The sequence below is a fragment of the Ovis aries genome, chromosome 2 (genome assembly GCF_016772045.2).
Source record: "Ovis aries strain OAR_USU_Benz2616 breed Rambouillet chromosome 2, ARS-UI_Ramb_v3.0, whole genome shotgun sequence".
In the NCBI taxonomy this organism is placed as follows: Eukaryota; Metazoa; Chordata; class Mammalia; order Artiodactyla; family Bovidae; genus Ovis; species Ovis aries.
The window spans coordinates 234,696,873-234,721,347 of NC_056055.1; the positions used below are offsets into that span (position 1 = coordinate 234,696,873).

Sequence of the window (24,475 nt, forward strand, 5' to 3'; positions counted from 1 at the left end):
TTCCCAGGGTTTATTCCTAAGGACCTTTCTCAAGGTTTTAATACCACCCATAAAAGACAAATGGTTATCTTTAGTACAGTTTCTACCAATCTTTATTAATAATAGAGCACCTATTTTTAGGGACACATTGTGCCCAGTTAAAAAGCTACATATCCCAGTATGGCCATGTGACTACGCTTTGGCTAATGAGATGTAAGCAGAAATGTGCCAGGCTTTCAAGGCAGTCTTTTTTTTTTTAAGGCAGTCTTCTTAAAAGGAAAAGAGTGTACCTTTCTTCTCTTTTCCCTCCCCACTGTCTGGAATGTGGACAATAATGAGTTGACCTTAAGATTAGAAACCAATTGCTAAGAATGGCATAGCAGCCTTGAACTTTTATGAATTATTTCTCATGAAGAGAGAAATAAATTTCTATCATAAGCCTTTTTTTTTTCTTTTGTTATTTGCAACTGAGTCTAATCCTGCCTGATATCTTCCCATTGCTGTTAAAGCGGCTTGCTTGTCTCCCATTTGTAAGGCTGATTCCGTGCCTTCCCCCAGTCAGAGCAGTGGGGGATCAGCAGAAAGGCACTTCCAGGCACCTCCAAAATGCTGGACATCCGTCCACAATTTGTAAGTAACCAAACTACCAGAAGGTTAGAATGGGCGGTGGACCTAGGAATAGTTTAGTAGGTCACAGAAAGTACTGAATGCTAGATTGAGGGATTTGGATTTTATTTTGTAAACCTCTCGCAGATAGGGAGACCCTGTCTGTTTCACCTAGTAATGCCTCCATTTAATAGAAGCTCAATGAATATATTCTTTATTAATTACTGGTTAATAAAAAAAACAACAAAAGATGTGTTGGAAGGTAGACCAGTTGGGAATCACTATCTGATTTACCCTCATCGGCTTTTTACAGATGGAGTAACTGAAATATCATTTGCTGGAAGCAGCAATCGGCCCAACCTCGAGGAAAGGCAAACCGAAAACTCCGCCGCAGGTTCGATGCGGCTAGGGGCGATGATATTGACGGAAGAGGCCAAGTAAACTAGTTCAGTTACCTTCTTCTCAAGATGGCGGCCCTGGAATCACCTGCCCTCCGAGGAGGCGGGGCTCCGCCCCAGCACGCCCAGCGCGCCCCACCCCGCTCGGCCCCGCCCAGCGCACCCCCACCCTCCGGCATGGGCGGTGCGGGTTGTGAGGTGTCTCCGCGAAGCGCCTGCGCAGTGGGCATCGGCGCGCGGGGCGGAGGCTTTATAACCACTTCGTCGCTATTGCTTGGTTTCTATCTCTGGGAGGGAGGCTGAGGCGGCGGCGGCCCGGGCGCCGGCTGAGGGGGCGCTGAGGCGGGAGCTGTGGTGGCGCTGGGCGCCCCTCGCCCCTCGGCCTCTGGGGACCATGGGCTCCGAGAAAGACTCCGAATCGCCGCGCTCTACATCTCTACACGCGGCTGCGCCCGACCCCAAGTGCCGCAGCGGCGGCCGGCGCCGGCGCCTCACCTTCCACAGCGTCTTCTCCTCTTCGGCCCGCGGCCGCCGCGCCCGAGCCAAGCCGCAGGCCGAGCCACCGCCCCCGGCCGCGCCGCCGCCGCCCGCCCCGGCCCAAGCCTCGCCGCCCGAGGCGCTGCCCGCCGAGCCGGCCGCCGAGGCCGAGGCGGAGGCCGCGGCGACAGTGGGGCCCGGGTTAAACGATGAGGAGGCGGCGGAGGGCGGTGGCTCAGGCCCGGAGGAGGTGGAGTGCCCGCTGTGCCTGGTGCGGCTGCCGCCGGAGCGGGCCCCGCGCCTCCTCAGCTGTCCGCACCGCTCGTGCCGGGACTGCCTCCGCCACTACCTGCGCCTGGAGATCAGCGAGAGCCGGGTCCCCATCAGCTGCCCCGAGTGCAGCGAGCGACTCAACCCGCACGACATCCGCCTGCTGCTCGCCGACCCGCCGCTCATGCACAAGTACGAGGAGTTCATGCTGCGCCGCTACCTGGCCTCGGACCCCGACTGCCGCTGGTGCCCAGCCCCGGACTGCGGGTGAGCGCGGGGGCGTGGCCCTGGGGCGGTGGCCGAGGTGGAGGGGACCTGGGGCCGAAGGCTGGACCCTGCGTGTGGCCGGCCGCGAGGGGCGGTCCTCCACGCACCGTGTGTGTGTGTGTGTGTGTGTGTGTGTGTGTCCGTGTCCCAGCGTGGAGGGAGAGGTGAGGGATGACCAGTGGAAGGGAGGCCAGGCGGCAGTTACGGCGGGCTGAACCGGTAACCATCGGCAAGCCCAGCCCCTTGAGGTGAACGCACCCAGTGCCCAACCCCTGCCTGAGGACTTGAGGTGCCGAGCACTGGGTAAGAAGGGAGCTGTCCATCAAGTCAGGAGGCAGCGAGAGGCTGTTTTTGGTCCGGCGAACGCCCCTCTCCAGAGGAAGGGGGTATCTCTGAATGAGGATGGGGAGCTGATATCTGGCAAAGGACGGAATAAGACATCATTCTGAAAGGGCAGCGCTTTGGAGGGGTGTGTCCAGTTGACTAGGGGCAAACTTCGCAGCGTTGCAGGAGAAGGTGTACTTTTGCTGAGACCACCACTGCTGAAAGTTGGGTTGCAGGTGACTGAAATGGCTCTAGCGGGAAAGGAGAGCTCACTGGCAGCGCTCGGGGGGCAACCTGGGCCTTGTGGTGTGTCTTCTGTGCCCGGCTATTGTGTCGCCACCCCTGTGGTCCTTACACTGCTGCGTTGGGCAGGGTGTAGAGTGGACAGACCCTTTCTTTGTCCAGAGAGGCAATGGGGGCACTGAGAAGGATGCCCAGAGGTTATGATTAAGAGAAAATGTGGTTCCCAGCTCCTCCAATCTTGAGTTCTTGATGTTGCACTGTGTAAAATGCAGAGACTTAATACCACCAGATTTTGCCATCTAGAGAATTCAGTGGAAAGCCCCCCCACCCCACCCCCAGCGCCTCCAGCCCCCAACCTTTAGTTTTTAAAATCTGATTGTGTGTTACTGTCAGTAATAGTAAGTTAATAATAGCATCCCATAAATGATTGCATGCAGGAAAGAGGGACATCAGAGTGTGCCATTACCTGCTCTGTGACCTTGGCCGGATCAGTTTATTCTTGTGTGTCATGTTTTGAGGGCAGAAAGAGGCTAGGGACTCCTAGTAAAAAGCTGTGTGTTCTTTTCTTTCAAAAGAACTAAGGGCTTTTAATCATAACCTACATATCAAGGCTCTTTTATGATTTCCATGATGCTGCTATTTGTCTCATTCAAAAGAAGCTGTCATAGAGTGTCTAGGAGGGTAAGATGAGTTAATTTCTTATTGTTTTTCTATTCTACCAAACTTGTTTAGAATGTATGTGTTATTTAAGCTCACTGAGATGAGGTTTCTAAATTACTTTGAAATGTTGTGGTCAAAGGTTGAGGTGTTTGTCTATGGTAGGTCACTTTCACTTTCAGTTATTAATAATAAGTATCAGAAAAAAACCTTGTAGGCCCTTGGAAAAGTTTGCTTTTATCTGGAGATCTGGTAGTCTTCCTAGCCTTAAGAGGTTAATTTATGTGGTATTGAAGTTTTACACAGTATTGATCTATTTTCTGAACTAAAGGAATATTTACCTAAGAGAACACTGTTTGGTTCATTTTGGAGTAGTATATTATCTCCTCTTTGAGATGTGAATTTCCTTGAATTTTAACTGAGAAATGTGGCATCACTGACATTTTATTTCTGGGAAAGTTCTCTTTTTGTTTATTTCTCTGTGTCAATCTCTGTCTTTGCTCACATCAATTAAAATGGACAGGAATTAACTTACAGTCTTGATGATAACTCTGCACCATTCCTGACTGGGAAGTTATTAAAGTATTATGCCATTTTTATATTAATCAAGTATTGAATTACTATCATATTATCATCCAGAGTTTCTTTTAATTAGTTAAAAAATTATAACAATTTTAATATAACTTTTAAATCTGGGAATTAAAGAAGGTGAAGTGTAGGGAGAGCAAGCAAACTGGCATCTGAGTATCCATGTGTCAGGCATACATAATTTAATTTGATCCTTGCAACATTGTAAGATACATTTGATCTAGTTTTACAGATAAGGAAACTGAAGTTTAAATGAATTGAGTGACTTATTTGGGGTCATACAACTAGTGGGTGGTGGAACCAGGCTTGGAACACTGGTGTTAATTCCAACCAAGGCTAGTATTCTTTTCTCTCAAAGCTTTAGAAAGCACAAGCTTATCTGCATTATTGGGGATGCTGCTGTTTGGGTCATTTCATCAAGTGTGGCCTACAACATTGAGAGAGCCAAAAAGGCTAGAGTCTGGTTTCTTTTCTGATTCTTCTTGTTAACCGCCTCTTACCTACTTTTATTTTTCTTATCTGAAATAGGCCTAATCTTTTCCTTACTTGAGAGGCCTAATTGATATTTTCAGAGTGTTTTGAGAATTCAGATGAAGATATTAGATAAACAGGGAGTAACTTTGTATTTCTGTCACTTCTCAAATAGGTGGAGATGTGGCCAGTGGTTTTGCCATCTCTTGCTAATGTCATGAGAAAAATAGTTGTTTTGTTTTAATCAAACTGTTGTTCTTTTGGGTCAGGTAAAAGTCATGGATGAGAACTAGAAGAAGCCTAAGACCCCAGTTGTTTCTTCTCATACCTGATCATCTTACTGACCACAGATCAAGTTCCTGTCAGCCAAATTTATCAAGTTCTTGACTCTGTGTGTGTGTGTGTGTGTGTGTGTGTGTGTGTGTGTGTGTGTCTATTTGGTGGGGTGAGGGGAGAATATGAGTGATCTTACAGAGTTGTGATCACTAGTTTCACTGTGATTACTCATGATAAAAGCACTATATGTTAAAAGGTTATTTGTTTACGAATATTTTTGGAACATAGAAAAGAGTCTTGAATTTTTCTTTTTCTATACTTGAATACAATTTTATTATATTCATAAATAAGGAAACCAATTTCTGTGGGAAAACTTTCACATTAATATTATTAAGTACAGTATTACCAAATGTGATCTTTCTTTTCTTTTTTCTGCTGTGCATGCACAGTTTGTGGGATCTTAGTTCCCAGACCAGGGATCGAACCCTAGGCCATGGCAGTGAAAGCTGCTGAGTCTTAACCACTGGACCACCAGGCAGTTCCCACCAAATATAACCTTTAAAACATGCTTTCAAATGAGATAAAAATTCATTCAGAATACAGATAACTGACATTTTTATAGTCCTTTATAATCTTCAGACTATAACTTCATTCAAATAATTTCACTTTATTTTCATGCAGGTAGATGGTGGTAAACTCATTTGATAAAGGAGAAGGCAGTTCAGAGAAGTTTAAGTGTGGGACCCAGTGTCTCACCGTTGATAAATAGTACAACTGATCTGCTTCCCTTTAGAGTCTCTACTTAAGCACAAGGTCTTTTCAGAAACCTCCAAATCATGTAAACATATAATGTTTTCCTCTCAAGTGCCCTGTCTTTAAACCCTTTCAGAAGCTCTAGATTGTTGTTGTTCAGTCACTAAGTCATGTCCAGCTCTTTGTGACCCCATGAACTGCACCACACCAGGCTTCCCTGTCCTTCACTAGCTCCCTGAGTTTGCTCAGACTCAAGTCCATGGAGTCAGTGATGCTATCCAACCTTCTCATCCTCTGTCACCTGCCTTTTTCTCTTGCTCTCAGTCTTTCCCAGCATCAGAGTCTTCTCCATTCAGTCAACTCTTTGCATCAGGTGGCCAAAATATTGGAGCTTCAGCTTCAGCACCAGTCCTTCCAGTGAATATTCAGGGTTGATTTCCTTCGGGATTGATTGGTTTGATCTCCTTACTGTCCGAGGGACTCTCAAGAGTCTTCTCCAGCACCACAGTTGGAAAGCATCAAGTCGGGTTTCTTTATGGTCCAGCTCTCACATCCAAACATGACTACTAGAAAAACCACAGCTTTGACTATATGGACCTTTTTCGACTATACGCTGTCTAGGTTTGTCCTAGAAGACTTGAGGTTTGGCAAAGGAGACAACAGAATATTTCCTGGCATACAGCAGGCAGATCTTCTGTACAGATGAATAGGAGATAAGACTGTCTTGACCTAAATTCTTTGTGCAGTCCACCACTTCAGCCTCTCATTGCTGCCTTTGTCTCCTGCGGAGTCCCCCTCCATACCTGTTCCCAGAAGGTAGTATTGTCTATTGGCCTTCCTAGACAACTGGACTGAATTATCCTAAAAACAGGAAGCTTCTGTTTGTCCCTAATACATTTAGGAGAGAAGAATAAGCTCCCTGAGCAAGGCAGATTTCTCAGTCAGTGAGGGAGGATTTATCCTTTCTGAAGCTTTCCTGAATCTTTTCTCTTAATTTAACTCTGTATCTCCATTTTCGCACCTCTGTATCTCCTACAACTCCACCCTCCACCATTTAGATCGTCTTCCAGCCCAATGTATCTTTTTCATATTTGCCAAAGTATTCATTCTAAAATAGAACATTTTATATCAGTCCCCTGCTTAAAACTGCTCATACCTGACGTATAAGATGACTTCTTATGTCTTTAAGAACATATTATTTATATGATCTATCCTTATGATAGAAGAGCCTTTATGGTTTCCAACCATCTTTTGATCTTATTTTCTATTTTTCACTTATATCAGTATTTCTCAAGGTATAGGCATTATTGAAAAGAAAAATGTGTTGGCATTGAATAAGCTTGGGAAATGTTGGGTTGAACAAAATAAAGCAACTCTTATTTCTGAGCTCCTTAGACCCTTTAAACAATTCTAATACACACTGTAAATCTTGTTAATGCTAATACACAGGGTAAATCTTCAATCTAATATAATGTCCCTAAACTTAAATCACCAGGAAACATGTTTGTTTTTGTTTGTTTTTTGATGACATCTTTAAAGCAGACCTGACACTTTGGTTGTTTGTAGTTTTCTAAGCTCCTTTAACAGTTATTCTGGCCTGTTAGTGTCTTCTGTTAGTGTCCTTATTTAACACTAAATCTTGTGCTCTGAGTAAATTAAGAGCTCCTCTAGACTAAGATATCTGTGTTCCAACTTTTTCTACAACTCCGAACAGTCTTTCAATTAGGTCCCAGAAGAATGGGATGAGTAGTTAAATTTTTGATAAGGGAGGTAAAGAATACAAACACCACAGTTTTGAGAAGAGAAACAGATTAGAGGAGGGTGGGCAAGAAGAGGACAGACAGGTAATCAGCGGTCCTTTTCAGAATCATATGGTGTTGAACCTTAGGTGAGTTCTGAGTATTGCCAAAAGGACTTAGACATGGTCCTCTTGACAGGGTGTTTGGCCTGGTGGAGGAGACAGATAGATAGTTATAAATGCAGTGTAATAGGTACTGAAGAAAATACAGGTGTTCTTAGAAGACAGATGAAAGGTTTTGCATGATTGTGTCACTAAAGGCTTCATGGAGGAGGTGATACCTAATCAGGGCTTGAAGAATATGAGTAGAAATTTATGGTGGCTCAGACAGTAAAAGTATCTGTCTACAATGTGGGAGACCCGGGTTCGATCCCTGGGTCAGGAAGATCCCCTGGAGAAGGAAATGGCAACCCACTCCAGTACTCTTGCCTGGAGAATCCCATGGATGGGAGACCCTGGTAGGCTACAATCCAAGGGGTCGCAAAAAGTCAGACTCAGCTGAGCGACTTCACTTCAAACAAAGATGAGGGTAGAGAAAATTAGGTGTCTTAAACCAGAATGTTATAAGCAAATGCTTGGAGGTATGTAAATTCAAGACTAAGTCTGCAGTCTAGTTTGGTCTGCCTCTGGATGTGCAATATGGGGAGCATGATCTGGGAAGTGACTTGAGATTGATCTGTAAAGGTAGACTGGATTCAAATTGGTAGGTCTAAGTGTGCCATGCAAAGAAGTATAGATTTGAAGGACTTTTTTCTTTCTTTCTTTTTTTTTTTTTTTTGAAGGATTTTAAGCAAAAGAGTAACATCATGATAGATAAACTTTTGGTACTGGAATTTGGATTGGAGTAGGGAATAAGCAGACCAGATAGTCTTGCAGTTGTCTGTTCAAGAGATGATATGGTTTTGAACTAGGGCAGTAAAAAGGAAGAGAGTGATAGTATGGCTCACTTGGCCTGTGTCATCCACCCTTATATATGTTCAGAGTCTGTGTGTAAATGAAGTTACTTGGCCTGGAACAGTGAAGTATAGGCATAATATAGGAACACATTTCTTTAACTACCAGGATTTGTTGGCACTTAATCAAATTTATACTAATGGGATTTCCACCCCCTAGGCCAGAGTAAGGTATTGTTGTGTTCTAGCCTGTCACATTATAATGTTTCTGAAGATAGCAAATTGACAAAATTATTAAGTTGTATGAACTTAAGAGGGAGAAAGGATGCTTCTGTTTTCTTAGCATCATGTAATTTCCTAGACCTTACTTTTAGCTCCTAATTAGCAAACCTGAATGCTCTGTTAAGCTAAGAAAGCAGAGTAGGAGAGAGATTCCAATGTAGGCCAGAGAAGAGAAAGAACAAAATAGTTTTTTTTTTTCTCTTTTCTTTTTTTGACTACCTAGGGTAGGAGATTGCCCTATTCAGAATTTAGGAATTTACTCCTCAAAAGGGCTTATACAGAATTTTATGATTACGTTATAGTAATTGGCATATAGAAAACCAATAGATACATAGATAAGTTTAAAAGATTGCTTTAGGGAAATGTAATGGCCCAAGAGAAGAGCTAGATGACCTGGGTAAAATAAAAAACCCAAAGAGGAGAGGGTCTCTATATCATTCCTTCAAAACAGGTGTTTTAAGCATGAATCAGTGTGCTAGACCCTGGAGATTAAAAAATGGTTGGTATTTTTCCTTGCCTAGTCTGGCTGGGAGAAGCATACATATAAACAGATATTTACTGTATAAGTATTGTGAAGTACTGTTAAGTATTGTGAAGTAATTATGCACAGACAGGAAGTGGGCAACCAACTGCCTGGAAAGGTTAAGTGGATTTTATAGAAAGGATGACATTTGAGCTGGTTCTTAAACTGATTAGTATTTGCCAGGGCAAGAAGTAAGCAAAGGGCATTTCAAGGCAGAAAGGAATAGAATATGCAAAGGCCAGGAAGTATGACAACATGTGCTGTGTATTTGTACCATAACTTTCAGGGCAAGATCTCAAATGCAATTTTAAAACATGTTTGGTTACACTTGAAAGCGGCAAGCACCTATACTTCCATTTTAGGGATAGAATCTAAAGTTTGGAGATTTTTATTAGCTCAGTGTCATGCAGTATGAGTCAGGGGCAAAGAGCCTAGACCAGGCACCCCAAAACCGGAATGCCAGGTCTCGTGCCCTGAGTAATTCTGTGTCACAATAATCGGTTGCTGTAGGTTCATTAGTATTTGAGGTTATTTTACTTCCTTCAAAATTCCACACCCAAAATTGATATTGTCAGTCCTATCAAATGTTCTTTATTAAAAAAAAAGAGAGAGAAAAATCTGTTAATAAATATTACTCCCATTATGTGAAGTAGAAATGTATCATGAAATGTTCAAAGGCTTCCTGACTGGCAGTCTGTTTAATTTGTATTGTCTTGTCTGAAGTTGACTTAATACTTTTTTCTGAGATCACCTAGTACCTTTCTTATTTAACACAAAATAGCAAGCAAATCACTTTCTTCAGGAAAAATGTTGTTTATCTTTAGTAGTTATTTTGCAACTAGGTGGGATAAATTTGCTCAGAACTCCTACAGGATATGAATCATTTGCATTTATACATTGAATTCACTTTGCTCTTTCTGAAAAGCATTTTAATACAGCCTGTATTATATAACATAGATGAAACCTTATCATTGATATTTTCAGTGTCATTCTCAAATCAACTTGCAGAATCTATGATAAGCCTGGAACTTAAGTTGCTGTCATAAATATCTAGTGTACAATCAAATAAGCAAACTATAAAATAGATCTAAGAAAATGCTGTTATTCTTTTAAGTTGTTTGAGGTCTTTGGCTATTGGAGGAGAGCATGGAATAGGGAATGACAACACCAAGCCTGCAGTCATTGACTTGTTTAAAAATTGTTTGAACTTTCACTACTGCTATCTTCCCTTCTTTGTTTGTTTAAATTACTTTTTAAAAAAATTCTTATTTTAAATGCATCCACTTACTAGGGTAGCCTGTGCATTTAGTTGAGATTTTTAGAGTTAGAAAGGCTAATAGTTGTAAATACATTGGATTATTTGTAGGAAAATAATTCTTGGTAAATAAACATGAATTGTAAGAAAGTTAATGCTGGTTGGTGCTGATAGATTCTGAATTGTGTTTCATAACTAAGAATATGTATCAGAAGGGATTAGGAGGAAATAATTGCCATATTCCATGTTGATTAATAAGACTGATGAGTGGTATTCTTGGATTCTGGAACCTGTCAAGAAAGAAGATATTTCAAGGTGTACATTCAAGTTGGAAAAAATTATGGAAAGATAAAATGAGCTTTCAATTGTCTCTCAGTCTGTCATGAGGTCAACTTCACTGTGAAACCTGAAAAAGTATTGAAATCATAAAACTCCCAGAAGAAAATATAGGTAGAACACTGTTTGACATAAATTGTAGCAATATTTTTTTTGATCTATCTCCTAAAGCAGAGGCAATAGCAAAAATTAATGATCCTTGGACTTCCCTGGTGGTACAGTGGATAAGAATCTAGCTGCCAATGCGGGGGACATGGGTTTGATCCCTGGTTCCGGAAAATTCCACATGCCCAGGAGCAACTAAGCCCACTTGCTACAACTACTCAGCCCAAGCTCTTGAGCCTGTGAGCTGCAACTGTTGAGCCCACATACCACAACTCCTGAAGCCCATGCCCTGGAGAGTGTACTCCGCAGTAAAAGAAGCCACCACAATGAGAAGCCCCTGAACCACCGTGAAGAGGAGCCTCTACTCACCGCAACTAGAGAAAGCTTGTGCACAGCAACAAAGACTCAGCACAGCCAAAAAAGATAAGGGACCTAATTAAACTTAAAAGCTTCTGTACCACAAAGGAAACCATTGACAAAACAAAAAGACAACCTACTGAATGAGAGAAAATATTTTCTAATGATATGCGTGATAAGGAGTTAATATCCAAAATATATAAGCGGCTCATACAAATCAACATCAAAAAAACAAAAACAAACAGTCCAGTTGAAAAATGGGCAGACCTGAATACACATTTTTCCAAAGAAGACATACAAATGATCAAGTCACATGAAGAGATGCTCAGCATCATTCGTTAATCATCAGAGAAATGCAAATTAAAATCAGTGAGATGTTATCTCACACCTATCAGAATGGCTATCATCAGCATGGCCACAAATAACAAATGCTGGCAAAGATGCAGAGAAAAGGGAACCCTCATATACCATTGGTGGCAATGTAAATTGGTGTTGCCATTATGAAAAACAGTATGGAGATTTCTCCAAAAATTAAAAATAGAATTATCATGTGTGCGTGCATACTAAATTGCTTCAGTCATGTTCAACTCTGTGTGACCCTATGTACTGTAGCCCGCCAGGCTCCTTTGTCTATGGGATTCTCCAGGCAAGAATACTGGAGTGGGTTGTCATGCCCTCCTCCAGGGGATCGTCCCGATCCAGGGATGGAGCCTGTGTCTCTTGTTTCCTGCATTGGCAGGCAGGTTCTTTGCCACTAGTGCCACCTGCAAAGCCCCTGGAATCCAGCAATTCCATTCCTGGGTGTTTATCTGAAAAACAAAGACAAAAACAAAAAAATACCCAACACTAATTGAAAAAGATACATGCACCTTAATAGCAGCATTTATAACAGCATTATTTGCTGTTGCCAAAATATGAAAGTTGCCAAGATATGCAGTTGCCAAGATATAAGACTTCCCTGATAGTCCAGTTGGTAAAGAATTTGCCTGCAATGCAGGAGACCCCAGTTCAGTTCCTGGGTTGGAAAGATCCGCTGGAGAAGGGATGGGCTACCCACTCTAGTATTCTTGGGTTTCCCTTGTGGCTCAGCTGGTAAAGAATTTGCCTGCAATGCAGGAGACCTGGATTCAACCCCTGCGTTAGGAAGATCCCCGGAGAAGGGAAAGGCTACCCACTCTGGTATTCTGGCCTGGATAATTCTGTGAACTGTATAGTCCATGGGGTCACAAAGAGTCAGACACGAATGAGCGACTTTCACTTTCAAGATATGGAAACAACGTAAGTGTCCATCAACAGATGAATGATTTTAAAAATATGGTGTACGTATACATTAGAATGCTACTCAGCCATAAAAAAATTTAAATTTTGCCATTTTCAACAACATGGATGGACCCAGAAGATATTATGCTAAATGAAATAAGCCAGAGAAAGAAAAATATAGATGATATTACTTATATGTGCAATCTAAAAAATAAACTAGTGACTACTAAAAAAACAGACACACAGATATAGAGAACAAACTAGCGGTTACCTGTCGGGGAGAGGGGAGGGTTATGGGACAGACAAGATAGGGGTAGGGCATTAAGAGGTACAAACTACTATATATAAAAATGATACAAGGATACATAGTACAGCACAGGGAATATAGCCAAAATTTTATAACTATAAATGGAATATAGCTTAAAAGTTGTGAATCATTGTTGTACACCTGAAACATATAATATTGTACATGAACTATACCACAGTTTTTTAAAAAGTATACTTGCTTTAGTTTTTTCTGTTGTTCTTTATTATACAAATGTTCTGTCCTTTAAACAAATCCTGATTTCTCTAAATATAGCAAACTATCAAAAGGAAATAGTTTTATACCCTTATTTATGAAACTTGCTATGACAAACTATTCCCAAAGCAGCTTAAACTATGACTGAATACATGCTAGGAATTCAGGCTGAAAGTCCAATGGTTAAGACTCTGTGTTTCCACTGCAGGGGACATGGGTTCAAATTCTGGTTGGAACTTTCTCACACAGAATATGCGTGCGTGTTACACATATGTGTGTTCTTTCCTCTATACCATATGAACTGGTGGGGGACACCAAACAGTGTTACCCCACTGGAACCAATGCATAATGTCTTAGCTTATTTATATCTTGTCCTATTTCCTTACCCAGGTATGCAGTTATTGCTTATGGCTGTGCCAGCTGCCCAAAGCTGACCTGTGAGAGGGAAGGCTGCCAGACTGAGTTCTGTTACCACTGCAAGCAAATATGGCATCCAAATCAGACATGCGATATGGCCCGTCAGCAGAGGGCACAGACGTTGCGAGTCCGCACCAAGCACACTTCAGGTCTTAGTTATGGACAAGAATCTGGACCAGGTATAAGTTGGCGTAGTCTCATTTGTCTCTTTATTTGATATTTCATAATGTGAGCCCAAAGTTGGGAGAGATTACCTTAATGTATGACTCAAGCATTAGAAAGCAGAAACTATTTGGTAATACTCTCAATAGTATATTTAATATGTAGCTTCTCTCTCTAGCCATTTATAGGCTGTCCAACCCAGGTGAATTGGAATAAAGTAAAACTGAATTCTGTAGTTTCTACCTTCTTAGTAATATGTCTCAGATTGGAGAGCAGTTAGGTACTTTTGCTAGGGGCTTTTTCAGTCCTTTCATCGTGAGCAGAAAGACATTTAGTATTAAACCTATACTGTTTTCCTACTAGCTTTAAGTACGTCACTGTTTTTGGAAGTAGGGTACAGATTTGAGGAAAGCAAGCGATGTTGGTATGGATTAATGATTAACCTTAAAAGAAGGAATATCACACATTCAGTTTCAACCTTGACATGTCAAAGGAAACCTATTTTAAAATGTCAGTGGGCTTACTACCTTTTATAAATGTGCTTAATTTCACTGTTGTCATTTGAGAGAAGCTGGAAGGAAAGATTTACCATTCACTTTTTCCTGGCACAACCTAATCTCCTTTTTGTTTTTAATAGGTTAGTTCCTAGCTTGCTGTGAAAATTACCAGGTGTATGCTACTTAGCACACATACTTGTTTTTAGGTTTTGAATTTTAAAGTATCATGGCAAGAGGCTGTGGATTATATTAACAACAAACCGCAGTAATACTTGTTGAACCTGTGAAAGGAGTTTCCTGAACTAAGATTTTTCAAGACTTAAAGCCAAATGCAGGCTATAGACTGTTCTTCCTGTGGAACTGTGCTTTTCATTCTGCCAGCCTATTGACTGCTGAAATTCCATTTTTCTTGGAACCATCTTTCTCTCTAGGGAAGTCTCTTTGCTCAGAGTATGGCTCACGTGCTGTTGACGATGCCAGTTTGGGGGATAGGCAGCTCAATAGGAGACACGATCCGTTTTATGAAATTTCCTGAGGTCTAGACGTAGCCAGCCTTCCAGCGAAGTGGGTTGCGCAATCTGGAGTCCTCAGTCAGGAATTCTTGACTGTCTCATTTCTTATGCATACTCCTGGGAATAATAAAACCAAACTAGGTTTAAGTAAGGGTATTTTTCTACACACTCTTTCTCCCTCCCCTCAGCAGACGACATTAAGCCATGCCCACGATGCAGTGCTTACATTATCAAGATGAATGATGGAAGCTGTAATCATATGACCTGCGCGGTGTGTGGCTGTGAATTCTGTTGGCTTTGTATGAAAGAGATCTCAGACTTGCATTACCTCAGGTGAGATGAGAAAGTGTCCTTTTTTTTTTGGAGTATAATTGCTTTACAGTGTTGTATTAGTCTCTGCTGTGCAATGAAGTAAATAAGTCAGCTAAAATGTACACTTACATCCCCTCCCTCTCGAACGTCCCTTCTGCCTCCGCCATCCCAGCCCTCTAGGTGGTCATAGGGCACCAAGCTGAGCTCCCTGTGCTGTCCTGCCTCTTCTCATTAGTGTCTGTGTCACACACAGTGGTGTATATATGTCAGTCCTGCTCTCCCAGTTCATCTCACCCTTCCCTCTGACATCAGTAAGAGAACAAGACCATAAAAGCAGTAGGTCCATTGTTTTTATTTGTAGTCTTCGTCTCTTACTGACTGAGGGAAAAGGATGTCAAAGAGACATCATCTGTCCTCTCATTACAGCATAAGGAAGCTTTAAAAACTTCCTCTGAAACACCCTTCCAATCATGTTTTTCTCCAGCTCAGCAACTTCCAGTGACTGTATTCCCTTACCTTCCAGATAGAGTTCAACTTCCTTAGGGATGGCTTTTAAGGTTTTTTTTTACAGTCTGGCCCCAGTATACTTTCTACCTTTTTCCATTTTGCTTTCATAAATACTATATCCCAAATTATCTGTGTCTCTTCTGTGCTGTTAGCTCCCTGACCGTTCATGTTCTTTGCTTTGCCTGGAATGCCTTCTAATCACCTCACCTCCCAGCAACCTCATTTTATCTCAACTTGTTCAGTTCTTATCCAGTCTTCAAGAGCCACTTTAAATGCCATTCCATCTGTGATGCCTTCCCCCAGCTTTTTCTGCCTCATTCTTCTTTACTGACATTCTTTACATGTTCCTTTATAAACATTATGACTTTTACTTCGTTTACATGTCTAATTTTGTTAAGCTATATTATGAATCTTAAGGCCGATGTTAACCTTTTTACAATTCCTTGGATGTAGTAGTCATTGAAATATTGTCCTGAAGGAGGTAATATTTACAAATTTAACATTCATTGTGTGGATGAAACACTTTCATTTCCAACTTAGCAAACATTTGAGTACTTACAGTATACCAGTTATTACGGACCTAGGAGTACATAAGATATGACCCCTAACTTTCAAAATTGCTTACCCTGTCTAGTAGAAAAGACAGCACACAGGGAGTAAACAAAAATGGCTGGACTCAGAACAACTAAATGTAAAAGTGGGCAAACTCAGACTATGAAACTGTTGTAAAGGGTGTGATGAAATATTTTTAAATCCTATCCTAGGAAAATGATTTGCAGTATCTATATATGCCAAGAAAACTATGCAAATCAAAGAGAGTTCCTTCACTGCAGAATACAAAATGTTTGGATGGGATGTCAAGTGTATAGACTATACAGGTTCCTGTGTAGTATCACACAAAGAAGTAGGTTCATTTTGGTGGGTTAGAGAGGATAGAGTTCAGCAGAAAAGAATGGAAAAGAGGTTTCAAGTTTAGTTCACAAAAAAATTAAAGAGCCAGAACTCTCCTCATGCAATATATTCATTTCTTATAACCTCCTATAACTATTAATCACTCTTATAGAAAAGAAGGCTCTTGCTCTTATCAAACTCTCTGGTAACAATCACAGCGTTTGTAATATTGACATTAACTTTGGCATATTTCCTCTGCAGCCCCTCTGGCTGTACCTTCTGGGGCAAGAAGCCGTGGAGCCGTAAGAAGAAAATTCTTTGGCAGCTGGGCACATTGATTGGTGCTCCAGTGGGGATTTCCCTCATTGCTGGCATTGCCATTCCTGCCATGGTCATCGGCATTCCTGTTTATGTTGGTAGGAAGGTAAGATGTTGTGTTCCGTCCCTGTTCCATCTTCAGGTCTGTTGGTAGAGTTTTGAAGGAAATGGGGAGGAGCTTATATTTCAGAGCTGCCTGAAAGCCAAACTGGTTCTTGAATAATAATAACATTAATTTCCTAAATGGATTTTCATAAACCCCTAAGAGATCTAAAAGTTCTTATTAACATCCTGGGCCTGGTTTGTCTCAGTGACTTAAAGGTGAAATGCTTACTTCACTCCCCTACGTTGTCTCTTCTTATATTAACTTTTTCATATTAGTTTATACCTTCCTGGTCTGAGTTAGATTAAAATGTGAGAAAGATGTCTCTTTGAGATGAGGGACTATGTTATAATATAGATAACTTATAAGGGAATATTTACTTATCCTTTTTCTCCCCAGCGAAAAGATTGATGTCCTAACTCGCTGACCGGTATTTTCTTTCTTCTTAGATTCATAGCAGGTATGAGGGAAGGAAAACCTCCAAACATAAGAGGAATTTGGCGATCACAGGAGGAGTGACTTTGTCGGTCATTGCATCCCCTGTCATTGCTGCGGTTAGCGTCGGTAAGAAGCTAGCCAAGACTACGACTCCCTCCCCAACCTGACCTCACCCCACTCCACCTACTCCCATCAGCTTTCTGGCTTCACAGTTTAGCTAGCTGGCCAGATGTTTCACCTCTGGAGGCTCCTACATTTTTATGTCAGACCCACCTTGGGAGTTAACTCTTGTAGACGCTGTTATTGTTGTTATTATCAAGCTTCTTTGGTGGCTCAGATGGTACAGAACCTGCCCACAATGTGAGAGACCTGGGTTTGATCCTCGCATCGGGAAGATCTCCTGGAGAAGAGAATGGCAACCCACTCCAGTATGTTTGCCTGGAGAATTCCATGGATAGAGGGGCCTAGAAGGCTACCGTCCAAGGGGTCTCAAAGAGTCAGACATGACTGAGCAAATAATACTTCACTTTCATTATTATTATCAGCCACACTAAAGTATCAGAGTTTGAGATCTTTTATTCTTAAGTTAGTACCTAGAACTCCATCTGGCACATAAAAAAAGGTTGAATTAAAGGATATTACTTTAAGGCCTAGTTTTTCACCTTTTCTCTTCCCTCTCCACTGCTATAAAACCCACAAAACAAAATTTTGATTTACTTAATGCCTCATAGTATTTTGGGAGGCATGAGGGTTTGTTTTAGAATAATAATAAGATAACTCCATTTGCCAGGAGCAGGTCTGAAGGTTTTGCCTATATTAATTCATTTAATCCTCACAACAGCATAGCTGTGACAGAAGGTATAGTAAGTTGTCCCGTTAGCTGGGACATGAATCAGGGCATCTTAACAACTAAGCCTTTCTGCCTTCCACAGCAGTAAGATTTTAGAATTAACACTCAGGGGTGGGGCGGGGATCTTGAACCCTCAGAGTCACTTGTTTCATGTTTGATTATTAATTCATTCTGGGATTAGCATCTCAGCAATGAATGGAAGTGGGGAAATGAAAGCAACATACAAATTTGCTGTGCTGGGCCCTATGCATGCATTGATCGTTAGTAGCCTGAGGAAGACATGTCCAAGGTTGTAATGGCTGGTAAACTGAAGCCAGGATGCTAACCCAGGCCTTTCTGATTCCACGTCCAGTCATCATTCTGTTAGACGAGGCTGCTTCTTTAGCACAGTCATATTCTGTCTGTCTTCAACCCTTTATAAAGTAGTTTGTCTGTCTTCAGCTATGGGAAGGAGAATTCAGGACAGCTGCAACCCAATGGGCCTGCTGACGTGTTTCCTTCTCTTCCCCAGGTATTGGCGTCCCTATCATGCTGGCTTATGTCTATGGGGTTGTGCCTATTTCTCTCTGTCGAGGAGGTGGCTGTGGAGTTAGTACAGCCAATGGGAAGGGAGTGAAAATTGAGTTTGATGAAGATGATGGTCCAATCACAGGTAAAAGAATTTTCATTTCCGTTTGAATTTATGGGACACAAGATAAAAGTCAGTAAAATTCAGCACATTTTACAGAGAGATTGACATTGGATTACTTTGGATAATGAGCTTTATAGGAGGTAAAGTATTTTTAGCTTTTCATTTCTTTGTTCCAGAGTTATTAGGTTAATTCCTCTGGTACTTGCCTCTGTGTGGCAGGTACTCCAAGTAACTCTTAAGTATGCTGGTAATAGTAAATTATATAAGTATAATAAAGTCTTATATCTGCATAATACTTTATAATTTTCAGAAGACTTTACACAATTATTATTTCACTTGGTTTTTACAACAGCTCTGAAGAGAGAGGACCAGGGCTGTTATTATCCCCGATTAATTGGAACCTCTTTAAGCCTTAGTCTCAACATCTGTTAAATGGGTTTAAGAACTTCTGAAGAGCTAGAACTGTAGCAGGTCTTCTGACTTATGCTTTGATGTTGTTTCCACTTTACCATATTAACTAGCCTGAGACACAGAGATCCCTAGAGATTTTTTCAAACTTCCTACTAGAATCAGCACATGACCTAAATGTATTTGGAAACATTTGTTTGATTAGGTGGCATCTATAGCATAATGGAAAGAATAGTGGACTCAGAATCACATGGCAGTATTGTGTGACTGACCATAGATAAGGCATTTAGTTCTAAGCTTTCATTTCCTCATCTAAAATTGGGGTTACTAGTCCCTATTTCTTGGGAAAATTAAATGTGAGCATATGTGAAAATAACCTGATACATGGTGGCTGCATGTAGATGCTATTCATTAAGTGAATAAATGAGTATTTTTCTACATGACTATTCTCTCCTCTGAAGAGTCATTGCAAGAAGATCCCAGACCCTGTTTTGATATTGTGCCATCTTCAGTTGTGATGTTTGGTTCCATCCCCAGTGGCAGATGCCTGGCGAGCCCTCAAGAATCCCAGTATTGGGGAAAGTAGCATCGAAGGCCTAACTAGCGTGCTGAGCACCAGTGGAAGCCCTACAGACGGACTCAGCGTTATGCAAGGTCCATACAGCGAAACAGCCAGCTTTGCAGCCCTCTCGGGGGGCACACTGAGTGGTGGCATTCTTTCTAGTGGCAAGGGAAAATACAGCAGGTAAGCGATTTCTGACAGAACTGGTTGGACTTATGAGAAGTAACATATCATGTTGAGCCATTTCTTTGTACCAGGCGTGTCTCATGTAGCATCTCGTTTTAATATAATCATCAATGGTGTTTTTGTGTTTTGTTTTTTTTTTTTAACTTTTGCAATTAGAAAACAGGCTAAAAAGGTTGAGTGACACAACATAGAAGTTCTGTGTTTCTTCCCACTGTGCCATAGTGACTCCATATAAAGAATAATCTTGACTTCAGATCCTCCCTCTATTGTGTTAGGCTGCCTCTTTTAGAAAGGGGAAGCATGCATTTTTGTAGAATTCCCAAGACTATGCCCTCCATTAGGATTGTCACTGGCTTTTAGTTGAACAGCATTTATGCTGTATCTTGTTGGCTTATTGGTACTGTGATCCTTATAACCTTCCTGTTCTGATTCCCATTTGATAAGAAAAATCAATTCTATAAACTTGTGTTCAGAATATGTAAGTCTTTATGACTGAAATGGTTGTGATTTGGTTGGTTGTTTCACCAGGTAGATAAAACAGAGCACATTCAGAGGAGCATAGCAGATGTTACGTGAGAAGCAGTTACTTGAATGCCCTGGAGAAGAGAGGCCTGAGGAGGGGTAGAGATGATACAAAACAAGGTACAGAGGTGGAGGAGACGCTGCCTTCAGTTACCTGCAGGGCCTTGAAGCGGAAAAGGATTAAGACTTCTGCCTCATGCCAGGAGATAGATTAAGATAATTCGGCAGAGGCTAGAGGGAAACAAATTTTGTTTCATTATAGAGACTGTAGGAAAAATCTGTATAAAGTCCAGAGAAAGAATGGATTATATCAGTAGATAATTGAGCTCTGTACCTCTGAAAGTATTTGAAGTGAGACCAGAGGGCCAATTGGCTATTAGGAGGTCAAGCAACAGTTGGCAGATGGGCTGGATCCCACACCTGAATGCGTGTCACTCACTTGGGAGCCTTTTAAAAATAGATTGCAGTGCTCTATCCCAGAATTAATAAATTAGAATCTCCCAGAGTGGGACCTAGGAATCTCTGCTTTGAAAATTCTCCCCAGCTGATTCTAGCATAGCCATTGCACAGACCAACTTCTAGGAACCACTGAAGGAGATGGCCTTTGTGAAAGGCCTCTTCCAGTTCTGAGAGTGATCTATGGCAGAGCTGAGACTAGGACCCAGGTCTCTGACTCAGTGCACTTTCCATTGCACTGCCTCATTTTCCTGGACTGTGGCACATTCCTGAAGGGCATCTAAGGCTGGAGGAGCAGAGCAGAGACTCAGACAGCAGGATGGAGGTTGACTGAATGTGCGGCTGTAGGCTGCTGCTGACCTGTTGGTGTCTCCTGACTCTGGTTCTCTCTTGTTAGGGGATCCCGCCTCCACATGCTGGAGAATTCACTGCTGTGCTTTCTTAAAACCAACACCCCTGTAAATAAGCAGACATAATTGGGGACTGACTTGCTGAAACTGCAGCTTAGCCAGGCCAGCTGTTCCAGTTCTGTGAAACCCTTTTATAGGAAGTGAATGAGTCAGATGGGTTTGACTGTGAAACCCATTATGAGGAAATACTTAAATGTGCAACCAAATGATATTGGAGCCAAGATAGGAAAAGCTATGGGTCCTCCGAGACACCATTGGGAAAGTTTGCTGCCGTTGGAGGTTGACTCTTATGTGTCCTTTAAGCTCATAGCCTGGGGGTGATTTGATTGCTGAATGTTTAAGTTCCTAGTGCATGCAAGACATGGAGGTAAAGTGTAAAAGAGACGTGGCCTCTCCTCTTTTGGAGCTCACAACTGAGCGTGAAAGAGATGTGTAAATTGATTTAATAAGTAGGTAGTTGCTGTGGAGCACTTTGTAGAAAGTGGTTTGACGGAAGAAGGAAGGGAGATAATGCTTCGTTGTTCTTAAGAACTGAGTATGAATTTGTCACATAGAGAAAGAAAACTTCAAAGAGAGGGACTAGCATATGCAAAGTCAGAGAGGTATAAAATGTGTATAGGTGTGTAAGGGGAAAAAATCCAATGTGATTAGGATTTAGGATCTATGGTAAGAGGTGGAACTGGAGACAGCTTGGAGGCAGATCAGGTAGACCTTAAATGCCTAATGGCAAGGGGGAGCCAAGAGAGGGGCTGTTAGAGTAATTAGGTTATTGTCCACTTTGGCACTGATCTGAAAGTTGTTTGACTTGAACTTACGGCTACTGGAGACAGCACAATTGCAGTTACCCACGCGGGAGCTGTTGAGAGCCTGAAGTTAAGCAGTAGCAGTGGGGATGGAAAGGAGGGGACGATTTCAAAAGATAACTTTAAGAGAGAAAGTGTGTGGGCATCTCTTTGAGCTATTTGGCATTTGGAGACAATCAGATCAACTCAGTTTGCAAGAGAATAATGTAAGTGGTATGTGCCAGGAAGCGGACTGTCTTGAAATACCCAGGTCTCATATTAACTTAAATGTCCCCTCTTTACACAGGTTAGAAGTCCAAGCCGATGTCCAAAAGGAAATTTTCCCCAAAGACACAGCCAGTCTTGGTGCAATTAGTGACAACGCAAGCACTCGTGCTATGGCCGGTTCCATAATCAGTTCCTACAACCCACAGGACAGGTATGTGAACAGTCAGATGCCTAGGAGAAGTTGCATTTTTTGGTTGAGTTTTGGCCTTAGAAGCTCAATGCCTCATGTTAGGGCTCTATGTACCATATAGTGGGATACATGGTGTCTATACCCTGTGGATTCATGGAGCACATTCTTGGTATGGGAGTGTTTGGCATCTCTTGATTGATTCTTCTGTTAGCACTTGATTTTTAGAGGTTTTTTCTTCCTTTTTATTTTTGGCTGTTGCAACAGTGTAATTATTCACATGGAACTTAACAAGCTAGATGGGTATTCACTGATGTTTATGGCTCTATGGTTTCTGTTCTTACGTTGATCCTTGCTTGATGTGGCTCCTGTAGCCTATTTCTCTATTTTTGAGAAGCTAGTGTATCTGGCATGGTGTGATTACAGCACTCCCTACTGGAGAGATTCTGGTTTCTTCTCATTGTAGCAGAGAAGTAAAAAGCTGTGACTCTTTCACTTTAATATTTTGAGGAAGATAGTGTGAGGTTCTGATCCTTAGTTGAATTTTGGAAGCTCATTTTTAGTTGTTTAAAGAAATTGGCAGAATAACTAATAAGGATATATAGCACAGGAAACTCTTCTCAATATTCCATAATGACCTATGTGGAGAAAGAATCTTTAAAAAGAGTGGCTATGTGTATAGGGATAACTGATTCACTTTGCAGTACAGCAGAAACTAATGCAACATTGTAAGTCAGCTGTACTCCAATAAAAATTTTAAAAAAAATTGTCAGAGATGTTCGCATGCATATTTTAAATCAGCAAGGAGATCTCATTGTTCTTCTCCACCTTATTTGAGTACTAGATTAAATTTTATTTTCTCTAAAAGTGAGCTCTAGTCTACTATTTACCTATTTCTTTGGACTTTCTAATCCTGAACCCACAAACTGCTTTTACCAACAGGTGTAGCATGACCCATGCATGATTCAGCAAAGTGGATTTTGTCTCCACAGAGAATGCAACAATATGGAAATCCAAGTGGACATTGAAGCCAAACCAAGTCACTATCAGCTAGTGAGTGGCAGCAGCACAGAGGACTCACTCCATGTTCATGCACAGATGGCGGAGAACGAAGAAGAAGGCAGTGGTGGCGGTGCTGGCAGCAGTGGCCACGGTGAAGAGGACCCCCCCTGCAAACACCAAAGCTGTGAACAGAAAGACTGCCTGGCCAGCAAGCCTTGGGACATCAGCCTGGCCCAGCCCGAGAGCATCCGCAGTGACCTTGAGAGCTCTGATACACAGTCAGATGACGTGCCAGACATCACCTCAGATGAGTGTGGCTCCCCTCGCTCCCAAGCCGCAGCCTGCCCCTCAACACCCAGAGCCCCCGGTGCACCAAGCCCAAGTGCCCATATGAACCTCTCTGCCCCACCTGAGGGCAAGACTATCTTGAGGCCAGAAGATGCAGAAGGCAGAGTATGAAGTGGAATGAATGCTCCTGTTCTGAGAAGCACACTTGTAACTGCATCTTTTGGAATCTTTTTGGGGGGCAGGGATTTCTGTACTTTTATTTCAGAGATTCTCTGGTCACAGGTTTTCCCCAGGGAAATTCTGAGAAATTTGCAGTTTCTTACCAGATGAAACATGGAAATTTTGCCCTTAGTTCCACGCATCCCCACATCTCCTTCGCCCCCCCCACCCTTTTTTAGTTTTAATTTATTGGTTAAACTTATGGTGGCAATCCGTGAGGTGTGTCAAAGAGTGTACAGATGTATGTGTGTATATTGTATGTATGCTAACATATTACTGAAGGACACATTTTAATAAATAAAAATTTCTGTCGTAATTCAGCTCCTCTCATTTTCCTTGGCTTGGATAGTCCTCCAGAGCCAAGTGTTTGATTGAAATAGACCACTACATCTTTAACAGTTTATAAATCTGAACTTTCCTAATCCCAGGGAAGAAAGATGGTATTCTAACCAGACTGGAAGGAAGTGGAGTCGCTCAGTCGTGTCTGACTCTTTGCGACCCCACGGACTGCAGCCTCCCAGGCTCCTCCGTCCATGGGATTTTCCAGGCAAGAGTACTGGAGTGGGTTGCCATTCATCTATAAACCCATGACTCCTAGCATGACAGAAAGCAAAGCCAAGATTGTTTTGGACTGTGCAGTCAGACTGGAGAATTAGCTGGAGTCAGTCAGATGCCCTCTAGACGCAGCTGTGCAGTTTTCCTGTTAAAGCTTTATTTACCCCTTTCTGGATTATACCCCTTTCTGGATTGTGCTTCCAAGGAGGGAAGGGGTGTCAGTTCCACTGGCTCTTCAGAAATACCAGTAAATGTTGCATGGTTGTAAGTTGGGGAACAGAGGATTCTTCCTAGATGAAGAAATGTACCTATTCTGCTTAACCACCAACCAATACCTAGGTGTTTGTTATGCTTTCCGGTAAACAGTCCCTGTTGCAAAAAAACAACTTTCTAG

At 42.0% G+C, this 24,475-nt stretch overlaps 1 protein-coding gene across 2 annotated transcripts; it reads left to right on the forward strand.

The window, feature by feature from the left end:
- Positions 1-1,261: 1,261 nt before the first annotated feature.
- Positions 1,262-23,846, forward strand: RNF19B (ring finger protein 19B). Of its 2 annotated transcripts, none has more exons than XM_027965330.3 (9): positions 1,262-1,997; positions 13,029-13,234; positions 14,415-14,559; positions 16,198-16,360; positions 16,807-16,921; positions 18,157-18,297; positions 19,222-19,429; positions 21,910-22,041; positions 23,010-23,846. In XM_027965330.3, the coding sequence occupies exons 1-9, from the start codon at positions 1,378-1,380 to the stop codon at positions 23,476-23,478; spliced, it is 2,199 nt and encodes a 732-aa protein (XP_027821131.1). In that variant the 5' UTR covers positions 1,262-1,377; the 3' UTR covers positions 23,479-23,846. The 2 variants fall into 2 exon arrangements, with proteins under 2 accessions (XP_027821131.1, XP_012004440.3); XM_012149050.5 differs by having other exon boundaries at positions 14,418-14,559.
- The last annotated feature ends 629 nt before the right edge of the window (positions 23,847-24,475 follow it).

Bases quoted from the DNA above. Each gene is read 5' to 3' on its own strand.
- RNF19B (XM_027965330.3), top strand. From the start codon at position 1,378: ATGGGCTCCGAGAAAGACTCCGAATCGCCGCGCTCTACATCTCTACAC. The intron at 19,430-21,909 runs GTAAGCGATTTC...CTCTTTACACAG, and splicing joins GGCAAGGGAAAATACAGCAG to GTTAGAAGTCCAAGCCGATG. The intron at 22,042-23,009 runs GTATGTGAACAG...TTGTCTCCACAG, and splicing joins TCCTACAACCCACAGGACAG to AGAATGCAACAATATGGAAA.